The 24,562-nt window shown below is 48.2% G+C and overlaps 1 protein-coding gene across 4 annotated transcripts in view; it reads right to left on the reverse strand.

The window, feature by feature from the left end:
* Window positions 1–24,562, reverse strand: part of PTPRG (protein tyrosine phosphatase receptor type G) — a 640,558-nt gene that overhangs the window by 98,521 nt on the left and 517,475 nt on the right. For all 4 annotated transcript variants that reach the window (XM_081160462.1, XM_081160461.1, XM_081160464.1 and 1 more), the window contains exon 8: window positions 18,259–18,451. In XM_081160462.1, coding sequence (XP_081016588.1) covers window positions 18,259–18,451 — 193 coding nt within the window. The remainder of the gene's footprint in view (window positions 1–18,258; window positions 18,452–24,562) is intronic.

Consider the following 24,562-nt stretch of genomic DNA (forward strand, 5'->3'; position numbering starts at 1 on the left):
AAGGGAGGCCAGCAGGCCTGGATCGGGCGCAAAAGGCAGGGAGGAAACAGTGCCCAGTGTAGCTGAGGGAGAACGCGGAGGCCCCGCTGAAAATTCTGGTCTTCATCCTAAGGGCACCTGGAGGACGCTGGGACGATCTGAACAGAGAACGACACAAGCAGGCCTGCACTTTACAGAGATCCCTGCGCTTCAGCTGCGCACAGAACCTGGAGGGGCCGGGGTGGAGGGGGGAGGCCTGGGAGGAGGGGCTGAGGCTGCGGCCGACAGACCAGGCAGGTGGGAGCAGGTTCTAGACTGAGGTTGGAGCGATGACGGCACTCAGGCTTTGAGCGGAGGTGAGCCACGCTGCAGGTGAGCCAGGGGCCACGGCGTGGTTGTGCCGTCTCCCAGGAGCCCAGCACGGCCAGCCTCCCCAAGAGCCCCAAGCCCAAGCCGCCCTGGGGAGCAGGATGGCAACCCTGCCTCAAGCACGGGCCCTGCTTTACAGAGCTGGCTGCTGGAGAAAAGAGGAGATTGGTTCTGACAGGGAGGCATCCTTTCGCTCTTCAACTGCCAAATCGCGCCGCAGCCGGAGAGCTCCGCTCTGTGTGACTGAGACGGGAAGGAAGGGATAAATTAATGAGGCATCCCCACTGCCCCAAAGAACCCCGAGGCATGGCGCTGCCTGCCACACAATGCCACCGGAGCAGGGACATCACACACAGAGCGTGCATGGAGGCTTCCGCGGGGAGAGGGGTGAAACGGCACTGCGGACACTAGGTGGCACTAACATACCATTTAAAACGCCCCCAAACGTTGAGTTTCTCAAGATAGCATAGAGCAGGGGGAAAGTCAGAAGACCTGCACCCCCACCTTTCCAGATGTCAATAATGAACAAAGATTTATACACTGGAAGCTCCTGTCCCTCGCAGTGATGGCCGTGTCAGATTTCCCGACCTCTCTGTCCCCTTACCTCCTGCCGTATTCTCACTTACCCCCTCGTTCCGAGGCCTTCATTCCTGTTCCAATTAGTGGAGAGCTGTACCGGGACGCAGGTACCACTAATGGCTGCACGTCACCACATAAATAATTCTGTCACCCACATGCAGAGGCAACCACTTTTATTTAGTCTTTGAAATTAAAATAGCTGGGTTTTCTTTGCTGATTAAGGTGATTCATGCTAATGTTTTGAAAAAGAAACCCAAGTAGTACATAAAAAAGTAAGAAGGAAGTTTTAAAAAATCACCCCAAATTCCAGCACCCAGGGGTAAGTCCTGTGAACCTTCTGGGGAGTCAGCATCCAGGTACCCCTTCCTACATGTGTAAAGGCACAGACATACAACCTGATGTAAGTGGGGTGACGTGTTACAGCCCCACTGAATTTTTATTGCTGCCGTGTGTTCTGCTCAGTAAGTCACGGAGAAATTTCCTTGTCAGTGAACGGAGCCTGGTGCCCCTGCTTTGAATGAAGGGACAGAGTTCCACGGTCTCAGTGTACCAGAAGCACTGAGTTGAGCTCACAAAGGAGGCAGGTCTGGTCTCCCTCTATCAGGACCACATACCAGGATAGGAATTCAGTACCCCAGGGGCCTCCACAGAACCATGTCTGTCCCAGACAGCACATCAGAGCTGCAGGCCAGGGGTCTGAGGCTGAGGAGCCACATCCAGACCTATGGGCCAAGCAGGAAGAACAGAAACTCCTCTCTCTCTCTGCCATCTCCCTCCATCACCTTCTGAGGGAGGAGCTGTCTGGCGGACTTGGAGGAGGCACTGGCGGAGCACTACGAGGACTTAGAGCAGGGCTGGCCAACATTTTCTGTCAAGGGCCAGTAGTAAATATTTCCCGTTTTGTGGGGCATACAGTCTCTGTCACAAATACTCAACTGTGCACAAAGCAGACCAGGCAACGTGTATGCAAAACGGGTGGCTGTGCTCCAACCAAACTTTACTCGTGGGCACTGCACGTCGATTTCATATGCTAGTCACGTGGTATTAAATAGCCCATTGCATCTGATTTGTCCAACTGTTAAAACGTAAAAACCATTCCTAGCAATGGACGTAGACAGTGGTGCTGGTGGGTGAGTCTGGGTGTGCTGACACCAGGCCTCGAACATTAAGGGAAGCCATGCCTTGACCTGACCGTGTGTCATTAGCGCTGAATTCTGCCCTCAGCACCCTGTGGCCCACCCGTGCACGCAGCGCAGACCCTCCCATAGGCTGTGCCTGGAACCACATTCCTGACTTCACTGACCACCCGTAATAAACAACCTAACTGCCCACTAGAAATGGGAGCTTGTGAGGTCGGCCACTTTTGTTGTTTGCTACACGATCCGTGATGCTGAAACAAGACCTGGCACAGAGGGGGCTCTCAACAAATACTGGCTCAGCGTAGGGATGCTGGGTGACAAAACACACTCCTATTCTGGTCCACAGGCCTTGTAGGACGTGACCCCTCCACATCTCGACTTCGTGGCTCTCCATTCTCATTTCTGCATCTCCGCAGCCCACCCGAATCCAAGGCACAATCCGACCTGAATGTCATGCTTCCCCTCAGAGGTCTCCTCTGCGCCCCTCCTCAGAGTGCCCATCACATCGAGTCCTCACTGCCCGTCCACAGCCATTCCCTGACCGAGGTCGGGCACCCCTGGGCGAGCACCAGGCCTTTTCACTCCACCTGCATGGGGCCTCAGATTTCCCTGATGGAATGAGAGAAGACATGTTGCTCTTCCTATCTACACAATCGGTACTACTCAATCCATCCCTGGGCGCACCTTCAGGAGCCTCAAGTCCCTGTGAGGAGCCTGTCCCAGCCTTGACCTCACGCCTTCACCACGGGGACGTTTGCTGGTCAGAGAAAGCATTGGACTTTGAAGGTGACGAAACCCCAGCATGCTCAGTGCTGGGGGAGGAAGGATGACCAGACGTCCCTCAAAGATGTGAAACCAGGTGGACAGCACACCAGCGAGCCTTGTGCTGGCAAGTTCTGCCTACTTTTTCAGTGACGGAAACTCTTCCTTCAAATAAAACTCCCTCAAAATTCCAAACATAAAACAGACAAAAGCACGAGCCATTGGGAAAGCTGGCATAACCTGAGTGGGCTCTGGAGTCAGACTCATACAGACCCCTTGGGCTGTTATCTGTAAAATGGGTGGCTGGTCCCCAGCAATATTCTCCTCACAGGATGCGCTGAGAATGACAGAATTAGTGGGCCTGAGGCTGATGGCACACATAGGGACAGGCTGTTGGGCCCATGCGATGTTTTACAAATTGGTATATTTTACATATGAAGCTGGACTTCTACATCTGCCTGCATCCACGCATGGCAGTGGTTGCCTGCGGTAGCAGAGCAGCTTCGACTGGGAGTGGGTGCTCACATTTGCCTCAGTCTCCACCACTCCCCACTGCCTGCCTTTACCCAGTTCACCTCACCCACAGCTGCCTGGCCCCCATGGCCAGGTGAGCTTTCTCCTGGTCTATATGAGCACCAGGAACCCCGTCACAGGCACACCGCCAGAGCCCAACACCCACTGCAAACTGCATCTAACACAGGCAGCCTGACAGTTACCTTGACATACCCTTTGCACAAAATTGAAGCCTATACTATGTGGGAAGTGCCACACCCAGCAGGCTCTCCAAACAATACCCTCTGCGAGTTGCTCCCAACACCAGCCTTCCCCTTCTCGCGCGGGCTTACATCCCTACTGGTGTCTGACAGCTTTTCTTACAGCCTCTCGGATGATGCCCAGGTAGCCCTGAGAATTTCTGCCGTCATCTGAACCTCCTTCGATTGTGATCCTAGACTTTGTTAAATAATGAAGAGGCTGCTAGCAGGGCACCCAAGGCCCTCTACCTCTAAATCACTGTCAGGGATGTTTTCTCAGTGGCTCCGCAGTACGTGGGAGGTTCCCCCACCCCGCCGCACTCCTCTTCATTTGGGCCAAGGTGGTCCATTCGGTGTGGAGGCAGAGTAATTTCCAAGTGCCTTAAACTATTTGGAGTTGAAGGTCCTCCCGGGCACCCTGCCGCCTCCATTTCACACCTGAGGCAACAGGCCAATTATTGACCAGAAGTCAGAGATAGCACTGCTCAAACACAGCAGTTTGGTGCCAATTCACTATTTCACAATGCTTGTCAACAAAAATGGAACGTGTGTGTTTGTGTGTGACATCATACACCACACAGGGCGGTGGCGGGCCAGCCTGGCCTGAGCCAGCAGACGGGATCGACAGCGAGAGCGGGCAGGGCACCATGCCCTCAGGGCAGCCGGGAACGACTCATGTGCAACAGTCCTCAGCCCTGCCTCAGACAGCTCAAGTCCCTGTCTTTTCTTTATCACCCCAGCTTAGTTCACAAGACCCTTGAATATGGAGTCCTTTACGGGAAACTTCCAAAGAAATGGTAGCAGAGAAGGATTTCTCCCTTTGAAGGGCTGGATCACAGAGGGCTAGGTAAACACGAAATCCCCCAAAGCAGACCACGTAGGCCTTCAAACCCGGAATCGTGGCGCTCTGGGTGTCGCCTCCCTCCCCCGCCTGCCGAGATCTCAGGAGAGGGAATGTGCAGGGCAAGGGCACCAGGTGGGGAGGGAAGAGGTCACAGTGGGACCCCACTCCAGCCTTCTGGGGATTTACAGCACCCAACAGCATCTGGCTAGAGCTTCCAGCTGCCTGGGACATGCCATGGACCAGGCTCCATGTATTTCTCTCAGACGATCCTAGCACACAGAACTGAATCCAGGGGGTGGCTTCAAGAACTCTCCCCATTAAAGATGAGTGAGGACACTGGTGTCCAGAGAGACCGCATCACAGGGCTGACCAAGGGCACAGCGGGGAGGAGGGTTTGGAGCTGGAACCCAGTCTGTCACATTCTACACCAGAGGGGGTAGTGTGCCTTCCATCCACAGACACCTCCCACATCTGTTTTCCTATCTGCAAGGTGGGAGTAAAGCTGTCAGGAGGGTGAGCCAAAGTGCTTACAGAAGGAAGACCATCCCACACAGGGCTATGCATCTACTGCAGCTTTAGGTCCGTGGCTTCTGCGGTGGGTTAACGATCCTTTGCTCAAAAAAGCTTCCTTCCCACTCCCTCTCTGCCCTCCCGAGCCTCTCTGTTCTCAATGACAGATGAGAGCGCAGGGTTTGACGATTTCCAGAACAGCCTTCGACTCCTTCAAGGCCCTCTAAAACTGGACACAGCCTAACCACCATCCTCCCCTATTGGAAATGCAAACTAAGCCCACGGCCACTCAGGCTCTCACGGGGATGCTGGGAATATATGCAGTGGTGCAGGCTGACCACCCCCAAGGCCGTCACGCTGTGCCATTCTGCGCTGACACAGCAATAGTAACAAGTCCCTGAGCCTGGCTCGGGGCTGAGTTAGCACATTTCACAAATTATATCATCAAATCCTCACTGTAATTCAGTGGGGCTGCTGGCTCTGTCATCACGTCTGTTTTAGAGACCGAGATCCAAGAGGGTCATCCATCCACGTATTCACTCGTGCGTCAGACTACTTCAGTTCTGGACATCCCAGCTGCGTGGTCTTGGATAAATGCATGACACGTGAGCTCCTGCTGACTGATGTGTGGGAAGTGTGCTGTAAGAAGTAGCTACTGTTAAATACCTGTTGAGGACCTGCTGCTATATGCCAGGACCCTGCCCAGGGAAGAGCCTTAAAGGTGAGCACAAGTTGACATGGTTCTTGACCTCCTGAAGATTAGAGCCCATAGAGGGAAACCCACCAAGCACTTAATCCCCACCAACCAATTCTCTATCTATAAGCTTGTTTGTTTTTAGATTCCACATATAAAAGAACTCTTACAGTATTTGTCTTTCTCTGCCTGACTTATTTCACTTAGCATAATACCTTCTGGGTCCATCTATGTTGTTGCAAAGGGCATGATTTCATTATTTTTTTTTATCACTGAATAATATGCTATTTTATATACCACAATTTCTTTATCCACCTATCCATCCATCCATCCATCCATCCATCCATCCATCCATGGACAGCTAGGCTATTTCCGTGTCCTGGCTATGGTCACGAATGCTGCAGTGAACATTGGGGTGCAGGTATCTCTGAGTGTTTCTGTGCCCTCCTAATGAACACCCAGAAGTGGAATTTGAAGGATCATATGGTAGTTCTACTTTTAATTTTCTGAGGAACCTCCACACCGTTTTCCACAGTGGCTGCACAATTTGCACTGCCACCAACATCCTTGTCAACACTTGATATTTCTTGTCTTTTTTATGATAGCCATTCTAACAGGCCTGAGGCGATAGCTCACTGTGGTTTTGATTTGCATTTCCCTGATGATTAATGACGTTGAGTATCTTCTTTTCATGTACCTGTTAGCTATTTGTATGTCTTCTCTTATTCTAATATTTGGTCTTTGTCCGCAGTCCCTCACAAAGGGCTCCTAAATCCCTTGTGATTCCTCAGTGATAAGAGCACTAAGGAACATCTTTTGTTTTATGGAGATCATTCTATATAGGCTCCTGGATAGCTTCTGGATTATGCTTGGTCTCTGGAAAAACCAAGCCATGATCAGAAGCTTGGAATTTTCAGCCTCCCCCAGCCCCTCTTCTCTAGAGAGGGGAGAAAGTCTGGAAATGGAGTTAATAATTGATTATGCCTACGTGACGAAGCTTCCATAATAATACCAACAGTATGGGGTTCAGGGAGCTTCCAATCTGGCTGTTCATCTGTATCTTTTAATCAATTGGTAATTGTGTTTCCCTGTGTTCTGTGAGCGATTCTAACAAATTAGTGGAACCAAAAGGGGGACCTGTGGGAGCCTCAGATTTGTACCCAAGTCAACAGAAGTTGCGGGTAACCTGGGGATCTATTACTTGTGATTGGCCTTGGAAGTGGGGTGGGAGGAGTCTTGTAGGACTGAGGCTTTAACCTGTGGGATCTGACACTATCTCCATGTAGATGGTGTCAGAACTGAGTTAAATTGTAGGGCACCCAGCTGGTATTGCAGAGGATTGCTTGGTGGGGGGAAAACCTCACACATCTGGTGACCAGAAGTGTCAGAAGAGAAGTGTTCTGTGTGAAAATAGAGGAAGAAGACACAGGAGATGGACAGGCGGCTATTTCCCTACTCAGGAGGAAGAATGTTTTCCTACCACACTCGTGGAGTTTTCTCTCACCACCCGACGGCATCCGCTCCACTCCATGAACAAGCCCTGGTGTGCAATTCTGTTTCTCAGCCAACGACTGAGTACTAGGTGCTCTGTGTAGTGACTGCCATGGAAGACAGCAAGGTGGAAAACTCCCTTATCCCGTCAGCTGTCTCCACTGTGCATGTAACAGAGCCACACGCTCAAAATCCAACAGCAGCAGCCTGGCTGGGAAGGCAGAAGTGGACATTCCTTTCTCCAGTCCTCTAAACACGCTGTGCTGACTTTCCCACGTGAGACTATTCCTGACCTCTCCCACCTCCTTAAAGTCTTTTTTCCTATGCAATATCCCTCTTCCGCTGAGAATTAATGGCCATGGGAGGTGTCCATGTCCTGTGCAGGAAAATGCATTGTTCGGCTTGGCGCTAAGGGAGGTGGCAAAGTTCAGAATGATGCGTTTTCCCGGCCCTACTTGACGACAGCTGCTTCTGGAATAGTGGGTGGAAGGCTGGGTTCCATGTAACCTAGGGTCCTCCCTCCCCATCAAATTGAAGATGCTGTGATTTCCTGCCAAAAGGGCAAAGTGGATGTCTCCCTCTCTCACTGAACACAGCATCCTTTCCACGTGGTACCTCTTAACTTCCACCTTCTCCCACTCCCTTGCTCTAGACTAGGCTCTAATTCAGGGACTGTACCAGAGACCAGGGCGCAGGTCTAGGGTGGGCAAATACCCAGCACCCTTGTACTGGAGCTGAGTTTTCTCTGGCTGACTCCTATTTCCCACCCCTGAGATGATGTTACAGCCTGTTTATCATGAAGAAACACAGGGGTCACTTGGAGGCTGCCCTCAGGAACTTGAGACTGTTACCTAAACACCACCCCAGATCCAAGGTCCCAGGAGCTGTCTATATCAGTAACCCAATGGCCACACTAAGGATCATCAGTGGCTCACACTGACGGGGTCAGCCAGGCCTCATTAAACCACTGACTGATTATGACACAGAGGTCAGGGTACCCTCGTTGATTTCTATTTGGTCCTTAAAATATTTTTTTCCCTTAGAATTAGGTATCACTGGGGCTTGGTACCTAATATATTGAAAAGGAGTGTCCTGGATCTTGCCTGACATTCAACTTAGTTTTGGCACCTGCCTCCGTTATTAGTTCTAGTTCAGGGAGGCCTCAGGATGAGCTCCATTGTTTGGATTCCAACCTTGGTCTGACCCCCTAGATGTGGAATCTGCACCAGCTGGTCTTTTGGTAAGGATGGTCCTCTACAGTATGGCTCCAGGGTCTCCCACACCTGGGAACTGGTGTCCAGCGGCTCCTCTTGGGCTTGTTAGAGGACCCAGAGGAAAAGTGGGGCCTGCCACTCGTATGCAGAGACCAGGCTATGAACAGCGCCCTAGTGGGGAACCACCTATGCAGCACCTGGGAGGAACCAGTCACTCGCCCTCCGGCGTATGGGTCCATGTGCTCTGAGAAGCGTGGGCTCTGGCTGGCTGGTGAGAGCCCACAGCTTTCAATGGTTATTACCCTCTTCCCTGAGAAGGCTCCTCCCTTCCCGGAAGCCTTTGCAGGTGTAAGCTCAGGAGCATGGAGAGCTCAGGGCACCGTGCACTTGATGATACCCGTCAGCACTTAGTGTCAGACATATGGACAGCGCTTTCAGGACATAGGCATAGATTTTCAACAAGACAGCCAACGCACTCAAAACAGCCAAGCCAGTGCTTTGGAATCACAAAACCAGTCCAGAGAGGGAACAAGGGTGATGCCAGCAACCATGACGACCACTAGCTGTGCCGAGAAGAAGACAAGAAAACTCCACAGGGGATCCCACTTTACAGATGGTCTTTGACTCTCACTTGAATCTCACGCCTCAGGGCAGATGAGACGAGAGTGTTTCTTTATATTCTCTCCTGAGGACATGTTTACTGATTTTGAGACAGACAGACAGACAGACAGACACACACACACACACACACACACACAGAAACACTGATGTGAGAGAAAAACATTGACTGGTTGCCTCCTGTATGTGGCGTGAGCGGGGATCGAACCTAAAACCTTTTGGTGCACAAGACGACGCTCTAACCAACCGAGCCACCCGGCCAGGGCGAGCCTGCTTCTTATGAGAGGAGAGAGGCAAGGGTTCTGCCCCTGAAGAAAAGCAGCCTTAGCTAACGCGTGTCTGGAATAACGGGCAGGAAGCGGGGAGACAGTGTGTCTCCCGCTACGCCCCTCCCGCGATTCCAGGGAGACACGCGCCTTGTGGCCTTGTGCTTCGCGGGCTGCGGGTTCTACTTAGCAAGAGACGGGAAGCGAGTTGCTCTGGGAGCAAGAGTGCTGCTGGCCTCTGCTGATTCCCAGGCTGCTGTTCATGGGCACCAAGAGCCCACAAATAAACGCAATCTAAGGAAGATTTTTCTAGAGCAAAGGAAAGCTGCAGCCGTAGGAAGGTGGCTAAGTCGACCTTGAAGATCAAACTGCCCAACCTGCCTGGAGACAAAGAGGATTAAGTAATTGGGTAATATTTATAGTGTGAAGACGACAGACGGCCCTTGGCGTCTGTTAAAAATATCAGTTCAATAGCTCCCCAGCCGTAAAGCAGGTCCGCCCGGGAGCATCCTGCCACCAGCACCTGCAACGTTCACGCCTCCGTTCTCTACTGTGAGGCGGGGCAGAGTGGCTGTTCCCTGGGATGGAGAGGAAAGCCCTCTCCCCATGCTTTTATGAGATGAATGCTTCCATCCACATGGCTTATGGTGAGAGTGAAGATGGCTTCCCAAATCCCAGGAGTCTCTCTGATCCCTGGGAGTGAGGAGGAATCCTACTCCAAATGCCTGGCCATCCCTCTCCCACAAGAGCACGCAGCCTGGGCTAGATCGCAAATGCCCCAACTGTGCCACCTCTTGTGAAAATAATCTTTTTATTCCTGGCCATGTGGCATGTGTGGGTGAGCTCAGTCCACCTGTCCGCCCATCCCTCCCTTCCTCCCTCCCTCCATCCAATCCAATATTTACTGAGGAGCTAACAGTGAACACTCCCATTCCAACAAAAAAGAACGAGACAGTCTCACCCCTGGTGGAGCTTATGTGTGTGATGGGAGAGCTAGATATTAGAAAAACATCACACAAATGAACGCATATTCCAACTGTGATAAGTGCTGTAAGAGAAAAGCCCTGGTGTTTTGACAAAAGGGGCTGGGCCAAGGCGTCAGGAAACTTCCCTGGGGAAGGGACCCTGGAGCTGAGATGCGAAGGCTGGGGAGCGGCTGTTTAGGCACAGAGGTGGGGCAGGGGCCTTCCAGGCAGAAGTAGCAGCCAGCTGGGACTGAAGGGGACTGGCGGGCTGAAGGGTGGGATGCCAAGGGAAGTAAAGTGCAAGGTGAGGCCAGGGAGGGAGACAGGATGTGCAGACCACGTTAATAATTGTGGATTTCACTGGAAAAGTTTTAACAATTTCTAACAAGCTAGCTGTGCACTTCTACTAGTTAGAGAGCATGGTCCCCTGTTCTGAAAGGTGTTCTCCAAAGATCATGTCACATGTAACAGGTTGTTCTGAACATACAAAGAAGCTACTGCTGACCTACATACAAGAAAGTAGTTATTTGCAGACTACTTTTCATATCCCAGGCTCTGTCATATATGTTCCCTATACTGATTCACTTAAAGGTCCACAAGCCATGGAGGGAGCAGTAATTATTATGTCCATTTTACAGACAAGGAAACCATGAACTTGAGTTCAGGTTTGCTTAACTCCAAAATCTATATTCTTACCCAATGTCTTACATTGTCTCGTCTATCATTCACTCATTCATGCACTCATTCATTCAATGAACAACGACTGTACACCTTCTATGCCCTAGGCATTCTGTTAGGCTCTGTTGATCCAAAGATACAGAAGGTCTTCAGCTAGAAGTTCCCATGGTCCAGATCAAGGGGATGCATTGACCCTCCCAGGGACTGAACCCATGGTCAAGGCCACAGTAGCCTGTGCCCTGAGCACCCAAGTTAACCTGCCAAAAGCAAGCCAAGCAAATAAAGACTTGATTCCTTTTAAAAAGATAAACCTGATCTTTAGGAAGAGCACCCTATCCCCGCAAGAACGTTTAGTTGTAAAGCTCCTTCATTTGGGGAAGGAGTAATAAACTGTGCTGTTTGAGCCACCCGCAGACATCCAAAACAAAGAGGCCACCGTGCTGGATTCATTGGAACTGGCAGTTGCTGGGAAAACTGAAAGAATGCTGCGTTTGGACATAAGAGGTTCTTGGTTCACAACTGAGCTCTGTCACTTCCTGGCTGACAGATTCTGGATAATCACTTGCCCTCTCTGGGTCTCAGACCCCTCATCTGTTAGAGAAACAATAACACTGCATTTCTCTCTTTGCACCCCCATGACCCTCCATCCAAACTGTTAAAAATCTCAGAGGCTCTAGTGTAAAATCCATCCCTAAGGATCACTTCTACCTTGGCCAGGATCACCGGCATCCAACCACTGGCATCCTGCCTGGAATATTTCTATCAGCCTCCTGCTGGTCTTGCAGATTCCACACCAGGTCCTCTGCAAACACTCCTCACATAACAGAGTGAGGGTTTAAAAACCTGTTCAGATCATTCTATAGCTCTGCTCCCCACTGCTGTAAGAATACAACCTTAAATCCTTAGCAAGAAAAGTCTTTCCCATACTTCACCCTTGCTTGTCCATCTCTCTGTGCTGGTTCGCATGCCTCAGGGCCTTTGCAAATGACCTCTCCAAGAATTCTGCAGGGCTGGCTCCCTATACCCACCTGTCCTGTCCAGGGCAGATCCCTTCCCTGCTGTCTCTTACCTTCTATCGCTCTTAGTGCACTATCTAATGTGATCTCAGAACAACACGGAAGTTCTGACATTGGTTGACTTATTTCTTCCTCACCACTAAAATGTAGGCTCACGATGAAGAACTCTTCTCTTTCCCTTGTTTCTAGTGCCATAGTAGACGTTCAACAAATATTTGATAAATGGAAAGTGAGTTCTGCCCTAGCCAGGTGGCTTGGTTGGTTGGAGCATGGTCCTGTACACCAAAAGGTTGGAGGGAGGTTCGTTTCCCGGTCAGCTCACATACCCAGGTTGTGGGTTTGATCCCCTGTCTCTTTCTCTCTCTCCCTCTTCCTCTCTCTCTAAAAATAAATAAATAAATAAATATATCCTCAGGTCAGGATTTTAAAAAAAGTGAGCCTTGACAAAGGTTGTTTTGGGGATTAAGTGAAACATGCACGCAGCAGGAGCTAGCACAGCGTCAGGTACACAAAACCCTCATGCAGTCTCCTAACCAAGGTGCTTCAGGCCAGCGCCCGGAGCCAAGAAATCCTTCAGTGGTGGATGGGGCTGCCTGACAGACGAAAAGAAATTAACCGGCTACAGAACATGAAGCCGAAGCAGTTAATGTCACATGAAGTGTCTATGAAATCAACCTTATGCCAGTCATTAAAGGCAACTTACACCAACCCTTTATATATTTACATAAAAGTATAGTAATCATGGGATGCTAGAGCATGTACAAATGTTGGCTATAATATGGCATGACCTTCAAAACTATGAGGAACCCAGAAATCTGGACAACCTTAAAGCCAGTCCTACTTTTTGCCTTCATTCTAAACCACTCTCAAGGTAAAAAGTAGTAGCTAAATGATAGTTATTTTTAAAAGGGGGAAGTATAAAATACTCCACGGGGGCTGCATTAATGTGTGTTTTTCCTGGCACTTTTCTGTGCTGAAAGTTTCTGCAAGAAACAAGATAACTTCTGGGGTGAGTTTCTGGGAGCAGGTGCCTACAAAGGAATTAAGTGCTCCTATCAGAGCTTCCTTTAGGAGAAAATAACACAGGCTCGTTAATCTGGTGAGTGGGAATGATTATACTGAAAATAGAACAACATTAATATTTCCCCCCAAACAGCAGAAAACCATGATTTCAATGTCAAACTTTGACAAAGCAGCTGCAGGTTTACTTCTTAGCTAATCTGGGTGAAAGCGCAAGGCGCTCCTCAGGGGACGCTGACTTAGGAGGCTCCTTCCTCAGGCTTTCTCCTACGGTGGCCCGGCCTTAAAAACTGCCTTTCACCAAAACATGAATTGCAAATGTGGCAAAAAGGCATCCCTCCATCAACAGAAGCAAAGACCATTTTCCAAGAAGCATGACATTGGCTTAGGAGACCGGAGGGTCCACAGGCAGACTGGTGTCCCCACCACTTCCTCTGCTTTCGGTACATTGTACAGTGAGTGTCACTTTAATTAAGTCATCAAATCAAATGATCAGATCAAGTGGTTTTGATTCCTACAGGTTTTGTTAAATTAATAAACCATATGTTTCATGCTGTTGGAAGGAAAGCTATTTTTCTCTGTTCACTGTTCCAAAAGTCTTCACAACAGACAGTATTCAGCACTTAATCACCAAACGCTTTTCCGTGTGCCTGGGATGTGTTACAGAACGGAAATGGCAGCCCATTAAATCCTAACGTCCATCCACGTTATTTACTGACACAGGGCAGGCTGGCCAACTGGATGGCCCTTGAACAAGCCTAAATACTGTTTCCATTTACTGGAACTAAAGCTTTATACTTTTTTTGGGTGACATCCATTATAAGTCCTTCTTCGACAACAATACAATATGAAGACGACTTTGCCCCCTTTTCCCTGGTGTCTCACATGGCCCTGTGTCTCATTCTTGGCATCGAAAGGCTTGATTCTGTTCTCTCTATTCCAGTACATCCAATCATCCTGACAGAGGGCAGGATGGGGCGCAGTAACTCAGGCACCCCCACAGGGCTGCTCAGTGAACAGCGTTACAGACCGCAGCAGGGGAGCGGGGAGGTGGGGCGCTGCATTCAGGCCCCTGAGGCTCTGCTCACACCTCTGGTGGGAAAGATGACCAGGCGCAAGGTGAATCGCTAAGAGGTTGGTTACCAAGTTACCAGACCTCGAATTGGTCCTAGGGTCTGGTTGTGGAAAGGAAGAGTAAAACCAACCAATGGACACTTTCACAGTCACGGCCACTGTCACCTTTAAGACAGAATATAGTTACTTTAAAGCAAATTTAAGGCTATCCATTAGAGCAGGGGTCATTAAACTGTGGTCCCCAGGCCAAATCCAGCCTGTCACCTATTTTTGTAAGTTACGTTTTAATTTCTACATCCAGTCATTTTTATGTGTTGTCTATGGCTGCTTCATGCTACACTGGCAGAACTAAGTAGTTGCGGCAGAGGCCATAGGACCCACTATCTCTTACTTAGACAAAGAAGTTTACTGACTCCTGTCCTATGTAATTTAATTAATTTTTCTTTCTTCTGTGACAAGAGCCCAATAAACGCATAGCTCCATGCTCAACATCATGGCTCTCCCAGGCACTGAAAACTTCCAGTAATGATCAGATAGAGACTGTCAATCAGATAGGACTGGTTCCTTTTGAATTACCTGAAAATTACAGAATGCCACTCTCCTCTTTTTGAAATCTTTTTTTCAGAAGACCGAAGAGAAGGGAACTCTTCCTGTATTGGCGCTTTGTTCCTCAGCTCTCTAAAGTGAATAATCTAAGTCCTCCGGACCACCTGATGGTTGCCAGCATCTGGGGTTTGCTTTTGGCCTACAGTGCCCTGGAGCTGAGTTTTCTTAGGTGGGAGAAAGGAGAAGCATTTGGGCATGTGGACCATGGTTCCATGGCATGTGCACTTAATGGGAAATCAGGACACCATTAGTTATTAGGGAAGTGCAAATCAAAACCCCCAAGAGATACTACTTCACATCCACTAGGATGGACAAAATAAAAGCCGTATAACAAGTCCTGGGGCGGATGTGGAGGAATCGGAGCCCTCCTACACTGCCGATGGGAAGGGAAACTGGTGCAGCCGCTCTGGACAACAGTTTGGCAGTTCTTCAAAGCAGTAAGCCCAGGGTTACTAAATGACTCAGCAACTCTGCTCCTGGGTTTACATCCAAGGGAACTGAAAACTATGTCCGCACAAAAACTTAAATATGAATGTTCACAACAGCACTATTCGTAGCGGCCAAAAAATAGAAAAAACTCAAATGTCTATCAACTGATAAATGAATAAACAAAGTGTGGCATATCCATACAATGGTATAGTATTAAGTCATAAAATGGAATGAAATTCTGATACATGCTTGAATATAGGTGAACCTTGAAAATATGATGAAACAAGCTAAAGAACAAAAAGCCATGCATTGCAGGATTCCATGTATAGGAACTATCCTGAACAGCCAAATCCAGAGAGACAGAAAGCACATTCGTGGCTTCCTGGGGCTGGGAAGTTGAGGGGATGCAGGGAAAAGGAAAGGAGGGAGAACAGGGTGACAGCCAATGAGTATGGAGTTTCTTTGTGGGGGTGACAAAAATGTTCTGGAAGTAGATAGAGCAGTTGTGATGAGTGTACAACTTTGTAAATATACTAAAAACCAATGAAGTGTACACTTTCAAAGAATGAACTTTATGGCATGTGAATTAAATCTCAATAAAGCTGTTATTAAAAGTATAAAACAAATAGACTATTAGCAATAAAAAGCAATAAGCTACGATACATGCATACACATCATGGATAAATCTTAAACTTCCAACACCAAGTGCAAGATGAAGCAGGTCAGAGGCGGCCTGGAAGAGAGGACAGGAGAAACTGGCTGCAAATGGGCAGGAAGGATCCAAATGGCTGTAAAACTATAAACTTACTAAAAATTATTGACTTGTACGTTCGTAATAGCCAAATTTTATGGTATGTGGAGTATGCCTTTAAAAAAAAGCTGCAAAAACAGGAACTCTCATAGAGTGCTGGTACACACAATCACTTTGGGGAGCTCTAGCCATTTGTAACCAAATCTGAGCATGTATATGTACACTCCTGGGTGAGTACCCTACAGAGATGCGTCTATGTGCTCGTTACAAAACATGTTCAAGAATTTTCATAATCACCAAAACGTGGAAATAATCCACATATTCATGCCTACTGAAAAATATAAACACATTCAGGTACAGTCACACAATGAAATTCAGCAAAAAGAAAGACCAAACTACAACTACATGTAACAACATAGATCTCTGACTCTCAGAACCAGGGAAGAACCCAAGGAGCAAACAGGAAACGACATCCTGCTTGGCTCTGTTTCCATGGAACTTGGCAGCAGCAAAACTAAGGCATGGTCGTGGTCATGGTCGTGGTCATGGTCATGGTCATGAGACCAGGAACAAGGAGACAGAGGTGCTCCTGGGAAAGCGGGTGATGTGAGCTCCCTGATCCGGGTGTTTGTTACTCAAGCGTATTCAGTTTGTGAAAATTCATCACATTGTCCACGTACTATATGCCTGCTTTTCTGCATGTTAACACCCCGATACTATGTTCAAAAAAGCAAGAGGACTGTGCTTACATCTCCCTCTGCTTCTAGAAAGATCACAAAACATTTTAACATTCACACGTCTTAGGAGTCAGCAATGGGCACTGTGATAATTGCCACAAACCTTGCAGAATGAAGAACTGACTCCCTACATTTAAGGGCGGGCCCATGGCTCTGCTCCAGTTCAGAGAGAGCCCTTTCACCGGAGGCTCTTGCCTACTTGGACAATTTAATGCAACGCAAACCATTATCACTTTCTTGAGAACTAAGGGCCATGCATTCTCTTTGCGTCGCTGGTATGTATCATATCCGCAGCCCCTTTTTAAGGAAAGAACTTCGTAACTGTCACAACCTCAGCAATTCTGAGCTACCAGATCTGGTGCTCACTTGTGACATAAACTCCTCACCCGCCACACATCCTCTATAACCGTGTCTCACAAAACAGCCCCGAAGAGCCCTCTGTTTCCCAGACAAGTTCTCTGGGGAAAAAGCTTTTGAGTTCAGTTGTTTTCTTTTATTTTTAGCTTGGTTAAAAAAAAAAAAAAATTAGCCCAAGTAAGGTTTTCTTTGCTGGCCCAACCTAAGATATTTTAAGGTTTGTGTGCTGCTTAGGCCTCCTATTGTTCCAAGCTGACAACTGAAGCCCTTGACAAAGCATCAGCCCCAAATTACTTAAATCCCTGACGGATCCTGGCCAGACCAGCTTCTCCTCCCCATCCTCAAACAAAACCACACAGACGGGAAGGACATGGCCACGTTCTTAAACTCCCTTTCCTCTTCTCTTAGCTCCTCTTCAGACGTATAAGCCTGGAAAATGGGATTGTTCTTATCATCAAAGTGCACTCGATGCGGTTATTTGTGGAACAGAATCTCATTCCCCGTTCCCACAAAGGTCACTGCCAGCAGCCTGTCCTTTAATTGGGGGTGGGGGCACTCTTGAAACAAGCCCTCCCATGTAACTCACCCCACTAAACATTCCAGGGCTGATAAGCGACCCAAGCTCATCTTGGATCACCCCAGTTCACAGTTTTGAAGGAGAGCACTGGCTTGGGAGAGATCATAAAAACACCCTTTCTCCGTCCTGCCTTCCGAGTACCAGGGCTTCGATCAGCCGTACTCCTCTAAGCGCTTCCCAAGCTCTAAGCCACAATTACGACAAGTCACAGAGCTGGAGAGGAGGGCTGCCAGGGTAGAGCCAGACTTTCTAGTTTCCTGGGAGAGAAACTCATGTTCATTTCACATAAGAAAGTAGAAATGGAAAAGATGAGATGCCTGAAAATGATAAACTTAAGCTCATCAGGCATGGGAATGGAGCTGTTAAATAATCGCTGTAAAAGGCCACGTGGTGTCTAGTCGGGGTACAGGTGGATGGAGTCCCTGCCTGGTGTGGGCGTCGGTAAGAACGCTGCCGACCGGGGTCCAGGGCGCAAGTCCAAGGTCCCGGTGTTGAGCTGAGGCAAACTCCTGACCTCGGCAGGGAAGCAGTTAAAAAGTAAGACACTCAAAAGCTTTCTTTAGACACGAACTAACTAGTGTTGATGTCGCAAGGTATAGAATCAGAGAGAACGACTAATGTATTACTAGTCAAAAGGGCAATTTTGAAAGATCGATTTAACTGAAGTTATTCCCACAACTGTTTCTACTTAGCATCTAGACGAGTCTCTTCAGCAGAGAAACATACTCAACACCAAGTTCCGATTCTCAGCTGCTTTTGAACCCCTTTGGATTTAACGTAATTTGTGATTAGGAATCTTCCTCAGGGAAAGGGCACTTTATCCAAATATACCTTTGGAGGCTTCTGTCCCCAGTGGGTTATCGAGGAAGTCGGTCATGTCATGGTTCCAGGCGTCACGGACGGCGGACTTGGACACCACCCTGCCGTTCAGATCCTGCTGTGGCCGGAAGTTATTTCTCAGATACTCCACTGACTTGACATGGTCTTGTTGCTCCGTGGTGAAGATGGAATAAAAAGCCTCGAGCTGAAGAGAGAACAGAGAGAGGAGGAAAAAAGAACATCAGTTAGAAAAGCTCTGTGGTCCAAAGCGGGTGGGGGTGACAAAAACACAAAAATGACAGGATGTGCCTGATGCCAAGTCTGACAAACCCCACAGGACACAGGCTGCTGCTGGCCAGAATCCCGGCCAACAGGCTTGTCCCACCAGATGACTAGGAAAACACTTCATCTGAGGGTGTCAACAACTCTTAGCTTGTGTCTCAGACAGGAGTCCCAGCCCGTCCCCCGCCATGACCTTCAATATTATGGGAACAGAGTTTTAGTGAAACTGGTAGGCTCTGGAGCCAGACTGTTTGGGTGAGAATTCTTGCTCAACCACTCTGACCCTGAGAAAGATGCTTAACTTCTTTAAGCCTCAAAATTTCCCTCAATAAAATGGTGATAATCACAGCAGCATCTACTCAGGAGGGTTCAAGTCAGCATTAAATGAGATAATCCATGTACAGAGCTGAAGACAGTTCCTGGCACATGAGACCTCAATCAATTAGTGACTGATTCGCCCCAAGCATCTTCTTATATGTTGGAGATCCAGGGCATCGACGTCACTAAGTCGCAAAGTTGCTAAATGCATGGTTTGCAAGTTAAACTTCCCACCAAGGTAAGCAATTGCCAGGTGGGTCATCACAGTCAGAGATTCAAGCTTTTTACAACTTGTTTCCTCAGACACAATACTGGTATCTATCTTATCAGGTCATGGAAAAGATTAAAACTGATGTAAATCACTTAGCACCTTGCGAGCCCTCAGTAAAGATCAGGAGCTATCTTTTTTATTAACATTATTAAGAAACATTTTCTGCAAGACTGCTGACCAAACTTTCATGGGAAAGCAAGGAAAAAACCATTCAGACCTCCAGGATCATATTTCTAGGCCCAGAAAGCATTCCCACGGGCCCTCAGCGTTCTGCCCAGGAAACAGGTCATAAGCAGAGCAGGGGCTGTGTGGCAGACTTTAGTTCCCCTTGGGCCGCAAAGTTATTCTTGTCACCAAAGAAATGGACTGTAACCTAACAAGCCAGCCACCAGAAATACTAACTCCTTCATGTGGGGTTAGAGAATGGAGTGAAGAAGAGAGAAACAGAACAAACTCCTCCTGGACCATCTCTTTCTGCAGGAGAGCACAAGGTGTGACGGTGGAAAGGGGCTTCCTGGCAGGCACGGGCGGCCCCCTGGGCTTCGGGGCCGGGGGTGACTAACAGCAATGTTTAAATAAACAAGAGAGTGCTACTTAGGTTTCCGGATGGTCACCTGGAAGCCCGGAACCAAGCCCAGTGTTCCTCAGACAGCTTCCGAGAAGCAGGCAGAAGACAACCTGCTTCGTCTCCAACTCGCCCTCCATCAGCAAGCAATGGGCCCGTGAATAAAGGGCGCAGCGCTTTCGGCCCAGAATCATTCAAGTACGTGGGTTCGCCTATCGCTCCCCCTTCCCTCCAGTTCTGCAAATGCGAAGCCCCAATAAACCTGAAACCTCCTCTGCGTTTTCAAGGCAATGGGACCGGGCGGCCTCCCGACGCCTAAGAGCAAGGGCAGCGAGTCATCCTGGCGTCGCCCCAGGTCCTCACAACCGTCCCTATGAGAATTCACCCGTATGTCCCATTCCTCCCTCAGGCGTTCCTTCTTTATTTACAGCGAGAGCAGAAAGGCACTAAAACCAGGAAACTTTTTTAATATCGGATGCTTTACTCTCTCCAAAGGAGACCCGTGCAGACGAAGATAACGGGAGGGGCTGGAAGGAAAATCGCCAGGCGGGTGCCCGCGCTTGAACGGACAACCAAAATCCCAACTGAAAGGACCCGAAGATGAGAGCTTTCAGATTTTCTCAAAGCAAGGAACTTCTGAAAATCACATGAAGGGAAGCAAAGACCCTCTGGAGGCAGTCTAGGGAAAGCCCAACCTAATGATTAAAGGGTCGGAGAATAAATCCTGTGGACAGGTCAGAGGAAGTGGAGCTTTGCAGCGAATGAGAGTAATTTGATTAAAGGCCTTGCATGTGGAAGATGCTGACGAGCTTTTCTCCAAGCCCGGGGAAGGCCAAGGAAGAAACTGGTTTAAATTAAAGCCTAAGAGACGTGAGTTGAATAGAGGAAGGGGTTCCTTAACTTTTAGACTGATTTAAAAAAAAGAATAGACTGGGCTGCCATACATAGCGCATGAGACCGGAAATTTTCTGGAAAAGACAGCCGTCTGTCCTGAAATAGTTTAATCTCTGAGATGCCAGGAGGGGCTGGCCTGGGAGCTGTCTCAGCGACAGGATCCGAGGCTTGTTTATGCTCTAGAATATTCACTTCTTCCACAAGATAGCATTCAGTTCTCCTGAAAAGTTTATTTCTGATGCCTCGGGAAAGAATTAGTCACATAACTATAAAAACAGGCAGGTTCTGAACTTAACACAAAAATGCTTTTGCTTAAATGGCTTCTTACAGCTTAATGACACGCTATGGCTTAAAAGCTCCGCCACTTCCTTGTCATTAACTCAACTCACCCAAAGATCTCGAAGGGAGTATGTGATGGTTCTCAGAGTGAACTAATGACCTGAACGATATTATATTGTCAACTGGATCACACCTCTGCTTGACGGTCCCCAGGAAAAAGGGGACAAGCCTAGCAGGCTCATCACCTGTCCTTCGGTAGGCCGGCAACATCACTGAAACCCCGTCATTCCTCTCCGCTGAGTGAAAGCTGCCAGTGGCCTCTCTCGGTAACCGGCGCGCCTGCCTGGGGACCGGAAACCTCCAGGGCCCCTGGATGGGCGAGGGGAGCCCATATTCCCACTTTGGCAGGTAAGCAGGGATCACCTGGGTCAGGAATCTCCTGGAACAATGGTCTCCCCCGCTTCCCAGCTATTTCGCTTTCTGAGATTTCGGTTACTTGTGTTCACCTGCAGTCTGAAAATACTAAATAAAAAATTCCAGAAATAAACAATTCGAAGATTTAAATTGTGCACAGTCCTGAGTAGTGGGATGAAATGTGCTGCCCTGCTGTCCTGCCTGGTACATGAATCATCCCTTTGTCCAGCGTCTCCACACTGTAGACGATGCCTGCCTGTGAGTCAATTAGTAGCCTCTCAGGTTATCCGATCAACTCTCAGGGTATTGCAGTGCTTGTGTTCAAGTCGCCCTTATTTTACTTAATAATGGCCCAAAGCACAAGAGAAGTGATGCTGGCAGTTCAGACGTGCCCAAGAGAAGCCATAAAGTGCTTCTTTATGTGAAAAGGTGTGTAGATATAGGAAAAACCCCACTGTATAAGTAGGGTTCAGTGCTATCCGCAGTTTCAGGCATCCACCGTGGGTTGTGGAACACGTCCCCGCAGGTAAGGGGAGACTGCTGCATGTCATTACACAGACACTCCAGGTTGTCCCCTGCCTTGTGACCATACTCACTGAAGGGGAAACTCACCTCCACCTGGGCCTCCAGTTTTTTTGACTCCCAGGGATGCCACTTACAGACCATGAGAAGGTGCCTCCTAGAGCTGTGCAACACAGCCATCCCACATAACGTTGGAGCCACAGAGCAAACTATACAAAGCGGTGTTTCCTGGGCCTTTGACCCGCTTAATCTGTTCCACTCCTCTAGGTCTGGCTAACAGCCACCCAGTGGTCCTTTTAAAATGCGGGAGATCACGCCACCTGTTCGATACCTTCCAACAACCTCCCATTCTCACCCTGGGGCCCTAAGGATCTGGCCTAATCTCCAACCTCAAAACTCCTTCTCTTGCTACCTGGGTTTGAAACACTGTTTGTAATCCCTACTTGTTAAATGTATGACCTTGGTCAAAGTATTTAATGTTTCTGAGCTTCAGTTTTTCTCATTTGTATAACGAAGATGACATTGCCACCTACCTTGTGGTTTTTGTTCCTGTTAAATGAGTTATTACTATACATGATGTGTTCGGCATAATTCCTGGGGCACGGCGGACACTCAGCAAACTTTACTATGACTCTATTACTATGATTACTATTTATGGGGCATGTGGGCATCACAACTGTACTCTAAACTCCCAACAACTCAGACGCTCCGTCTGCTTCCCCTTCCCTTCCTCGTTACAAGGTGTATCTATCACAACCGCTGTCCAGGTGCTTACAAACAGTATTGCACTTTACAAACAGTGTTTTGGTTTCAAACTTGTTTTCAGTTTAAAATAACATTAAAGTAACATTATTAATGATTTTATTAAGACGTCGTTAACACTAGCAGCTAATCCTTACCGAGGGTCTATTACATGCAAGTCACTGTCCTGAGTGTTGGCGCTTTCTCTCCCCGAATCCCGTCAGGGTGGTGGTACTACCATATCATTATTATTTTTGACTGGTGAGGAAGCTGGGCTTAGAGACATTCAATAACTCGCCCAAGATCACACAGGAACCAAGGGGTGCCTCTCTTTTTCCTGCTCTCAGCGGCCGCATGCCGAGCGCGTCGCAGGCCCGCAGCACTGCTCGCTGAAGAGTCCCAGTGCGGAAGACCCTGAATGGGGTGATCGCAGACCCCCAAACAATTTCCGTAAGCTAATCCCCAAATACCACTCCTGCAGGAAGCCCCCGACTGGCCACTAACTGCCTACACTTCGGTGCTCTGCAAAGACCAGCCCGGGCCCAACGCAGGAGGGACAGGGAGGTGAATAGGCCGGTGGCGACGGGGAGACGCGCCCCGCCTCACCCTCCTGCATTTTACTAATTCTCTGCCAGACACAGGTAACAAACACTTGAATTTATCTTCACTTTACTATAACTAATGAAGTCTTTACCAGTGAGTAAAAATAAATGAAAGTTTTTATTTCTATGATATTAAATTGACTTTTTAACTTTGGAGGTGAACATGTAAAACATTTCTTTCCTTTATCCCTGCTCGGGGAGTTGTAATTGCATTTTAACTGGTGCTGTTTCAAGAACAATTTTAACCTTGAATTGCAAATGTGTTAGCTGGAAGTGTATATAAATCACTTCAACTTAGTTTTTATTATAAAAATATTACAGAGAATAATTAGTTTTTAATCTGTTGGTCCGAATGAAAGGACAGCTGAAATGTACCCGAGCCGGCCGCGTCCACGGGGCGCGGAGACCACGGTGGCTGGGGGGGGAATGAGAGAGAATCCCAGTGACACGATGAGCTGCGAAGGCCGATGTGCACAGTATTTTACGGAATGGGTATATGATGGCAATTAGACGATGCCAGTGTCCATTATGAGCAGAATAAGAAGCCCCAGGGTAAGCACGAGGAGCCAAAAGGTCACACCTATGGTCAAGGGCGCACTTTTCACCAGACATTTGAGAGGTGATGGGAGGTGCTGCTTTGTTGGCTCGTTATTAAACAAGACAATATGACGGAATATTAAATTCTCAATAGCCTGGAGCATCAAAGGTTTACTTACTGAAACATGGCTGCAAAAATAAAATCCAAGAAGAGCTAGCTAACGACAGGACCGTGCCCCGCTCCCCCCAATAGCTACAGACAGCTTCTCATGAAGGTGGTTAGAGAAAGGCCTTCTACAGAAAGGAAAGGATTTAACCACAACTCACAAAGAAAGCTATCTGCAGTGGATTAATAATGACACCTTTGCTCACTATTTAAAACACCTCTATTCACATGCACTGCCCATTATGTAGTGCTGGAACGGAAACTTTCTGAATTAAGTGATTCATTGGTTACTGTGGCCTTGAGATAAACATTAGAGCTTCAACAGCTAGTAGCCATGTGTGGCTATTCCACCAGGAATGGGGCTAGCTCCACATGTTGAAATAATAATAATTATTTAGAAAAATTGGGCTAAATAAAAAAAAGTAAAATTAATTTCACCTGTTTCTCTTTAGATTTTTATTGTGGTTACTAGAAATTTTAAATGAGGTACGTGGTTTTTGTTTTATTTATACTGGACAGTGCTGCCCTAGAGCCTTGGTGATCATTCAGTAACAGCAACAAAAGCCCCGCCCAGTACCTCCCGGGCACCTCCTGTGGTGCCAGGTGCCAGTCCCAGCGTTCTGCACACATTCCCATTTAATCTTTGTAATGACTTCATCAAATGGGCATTGGTATCACCCCCATTTACAGATGGAAACCGAGGCAAAGAATAAATTGTCTGAAGA

Source organism: Miniopterus schreibersii (genome assembly GCF_964146895.1).
Source record: "Miniopterus schreibersii genome assembly, chromosome: 15".
NCBI lineage: Eukaryota > Metazoa > Chordata > Mammalia > Chiroptera > Miniopteridae > Miniopterus > Miniopterus schreibersii.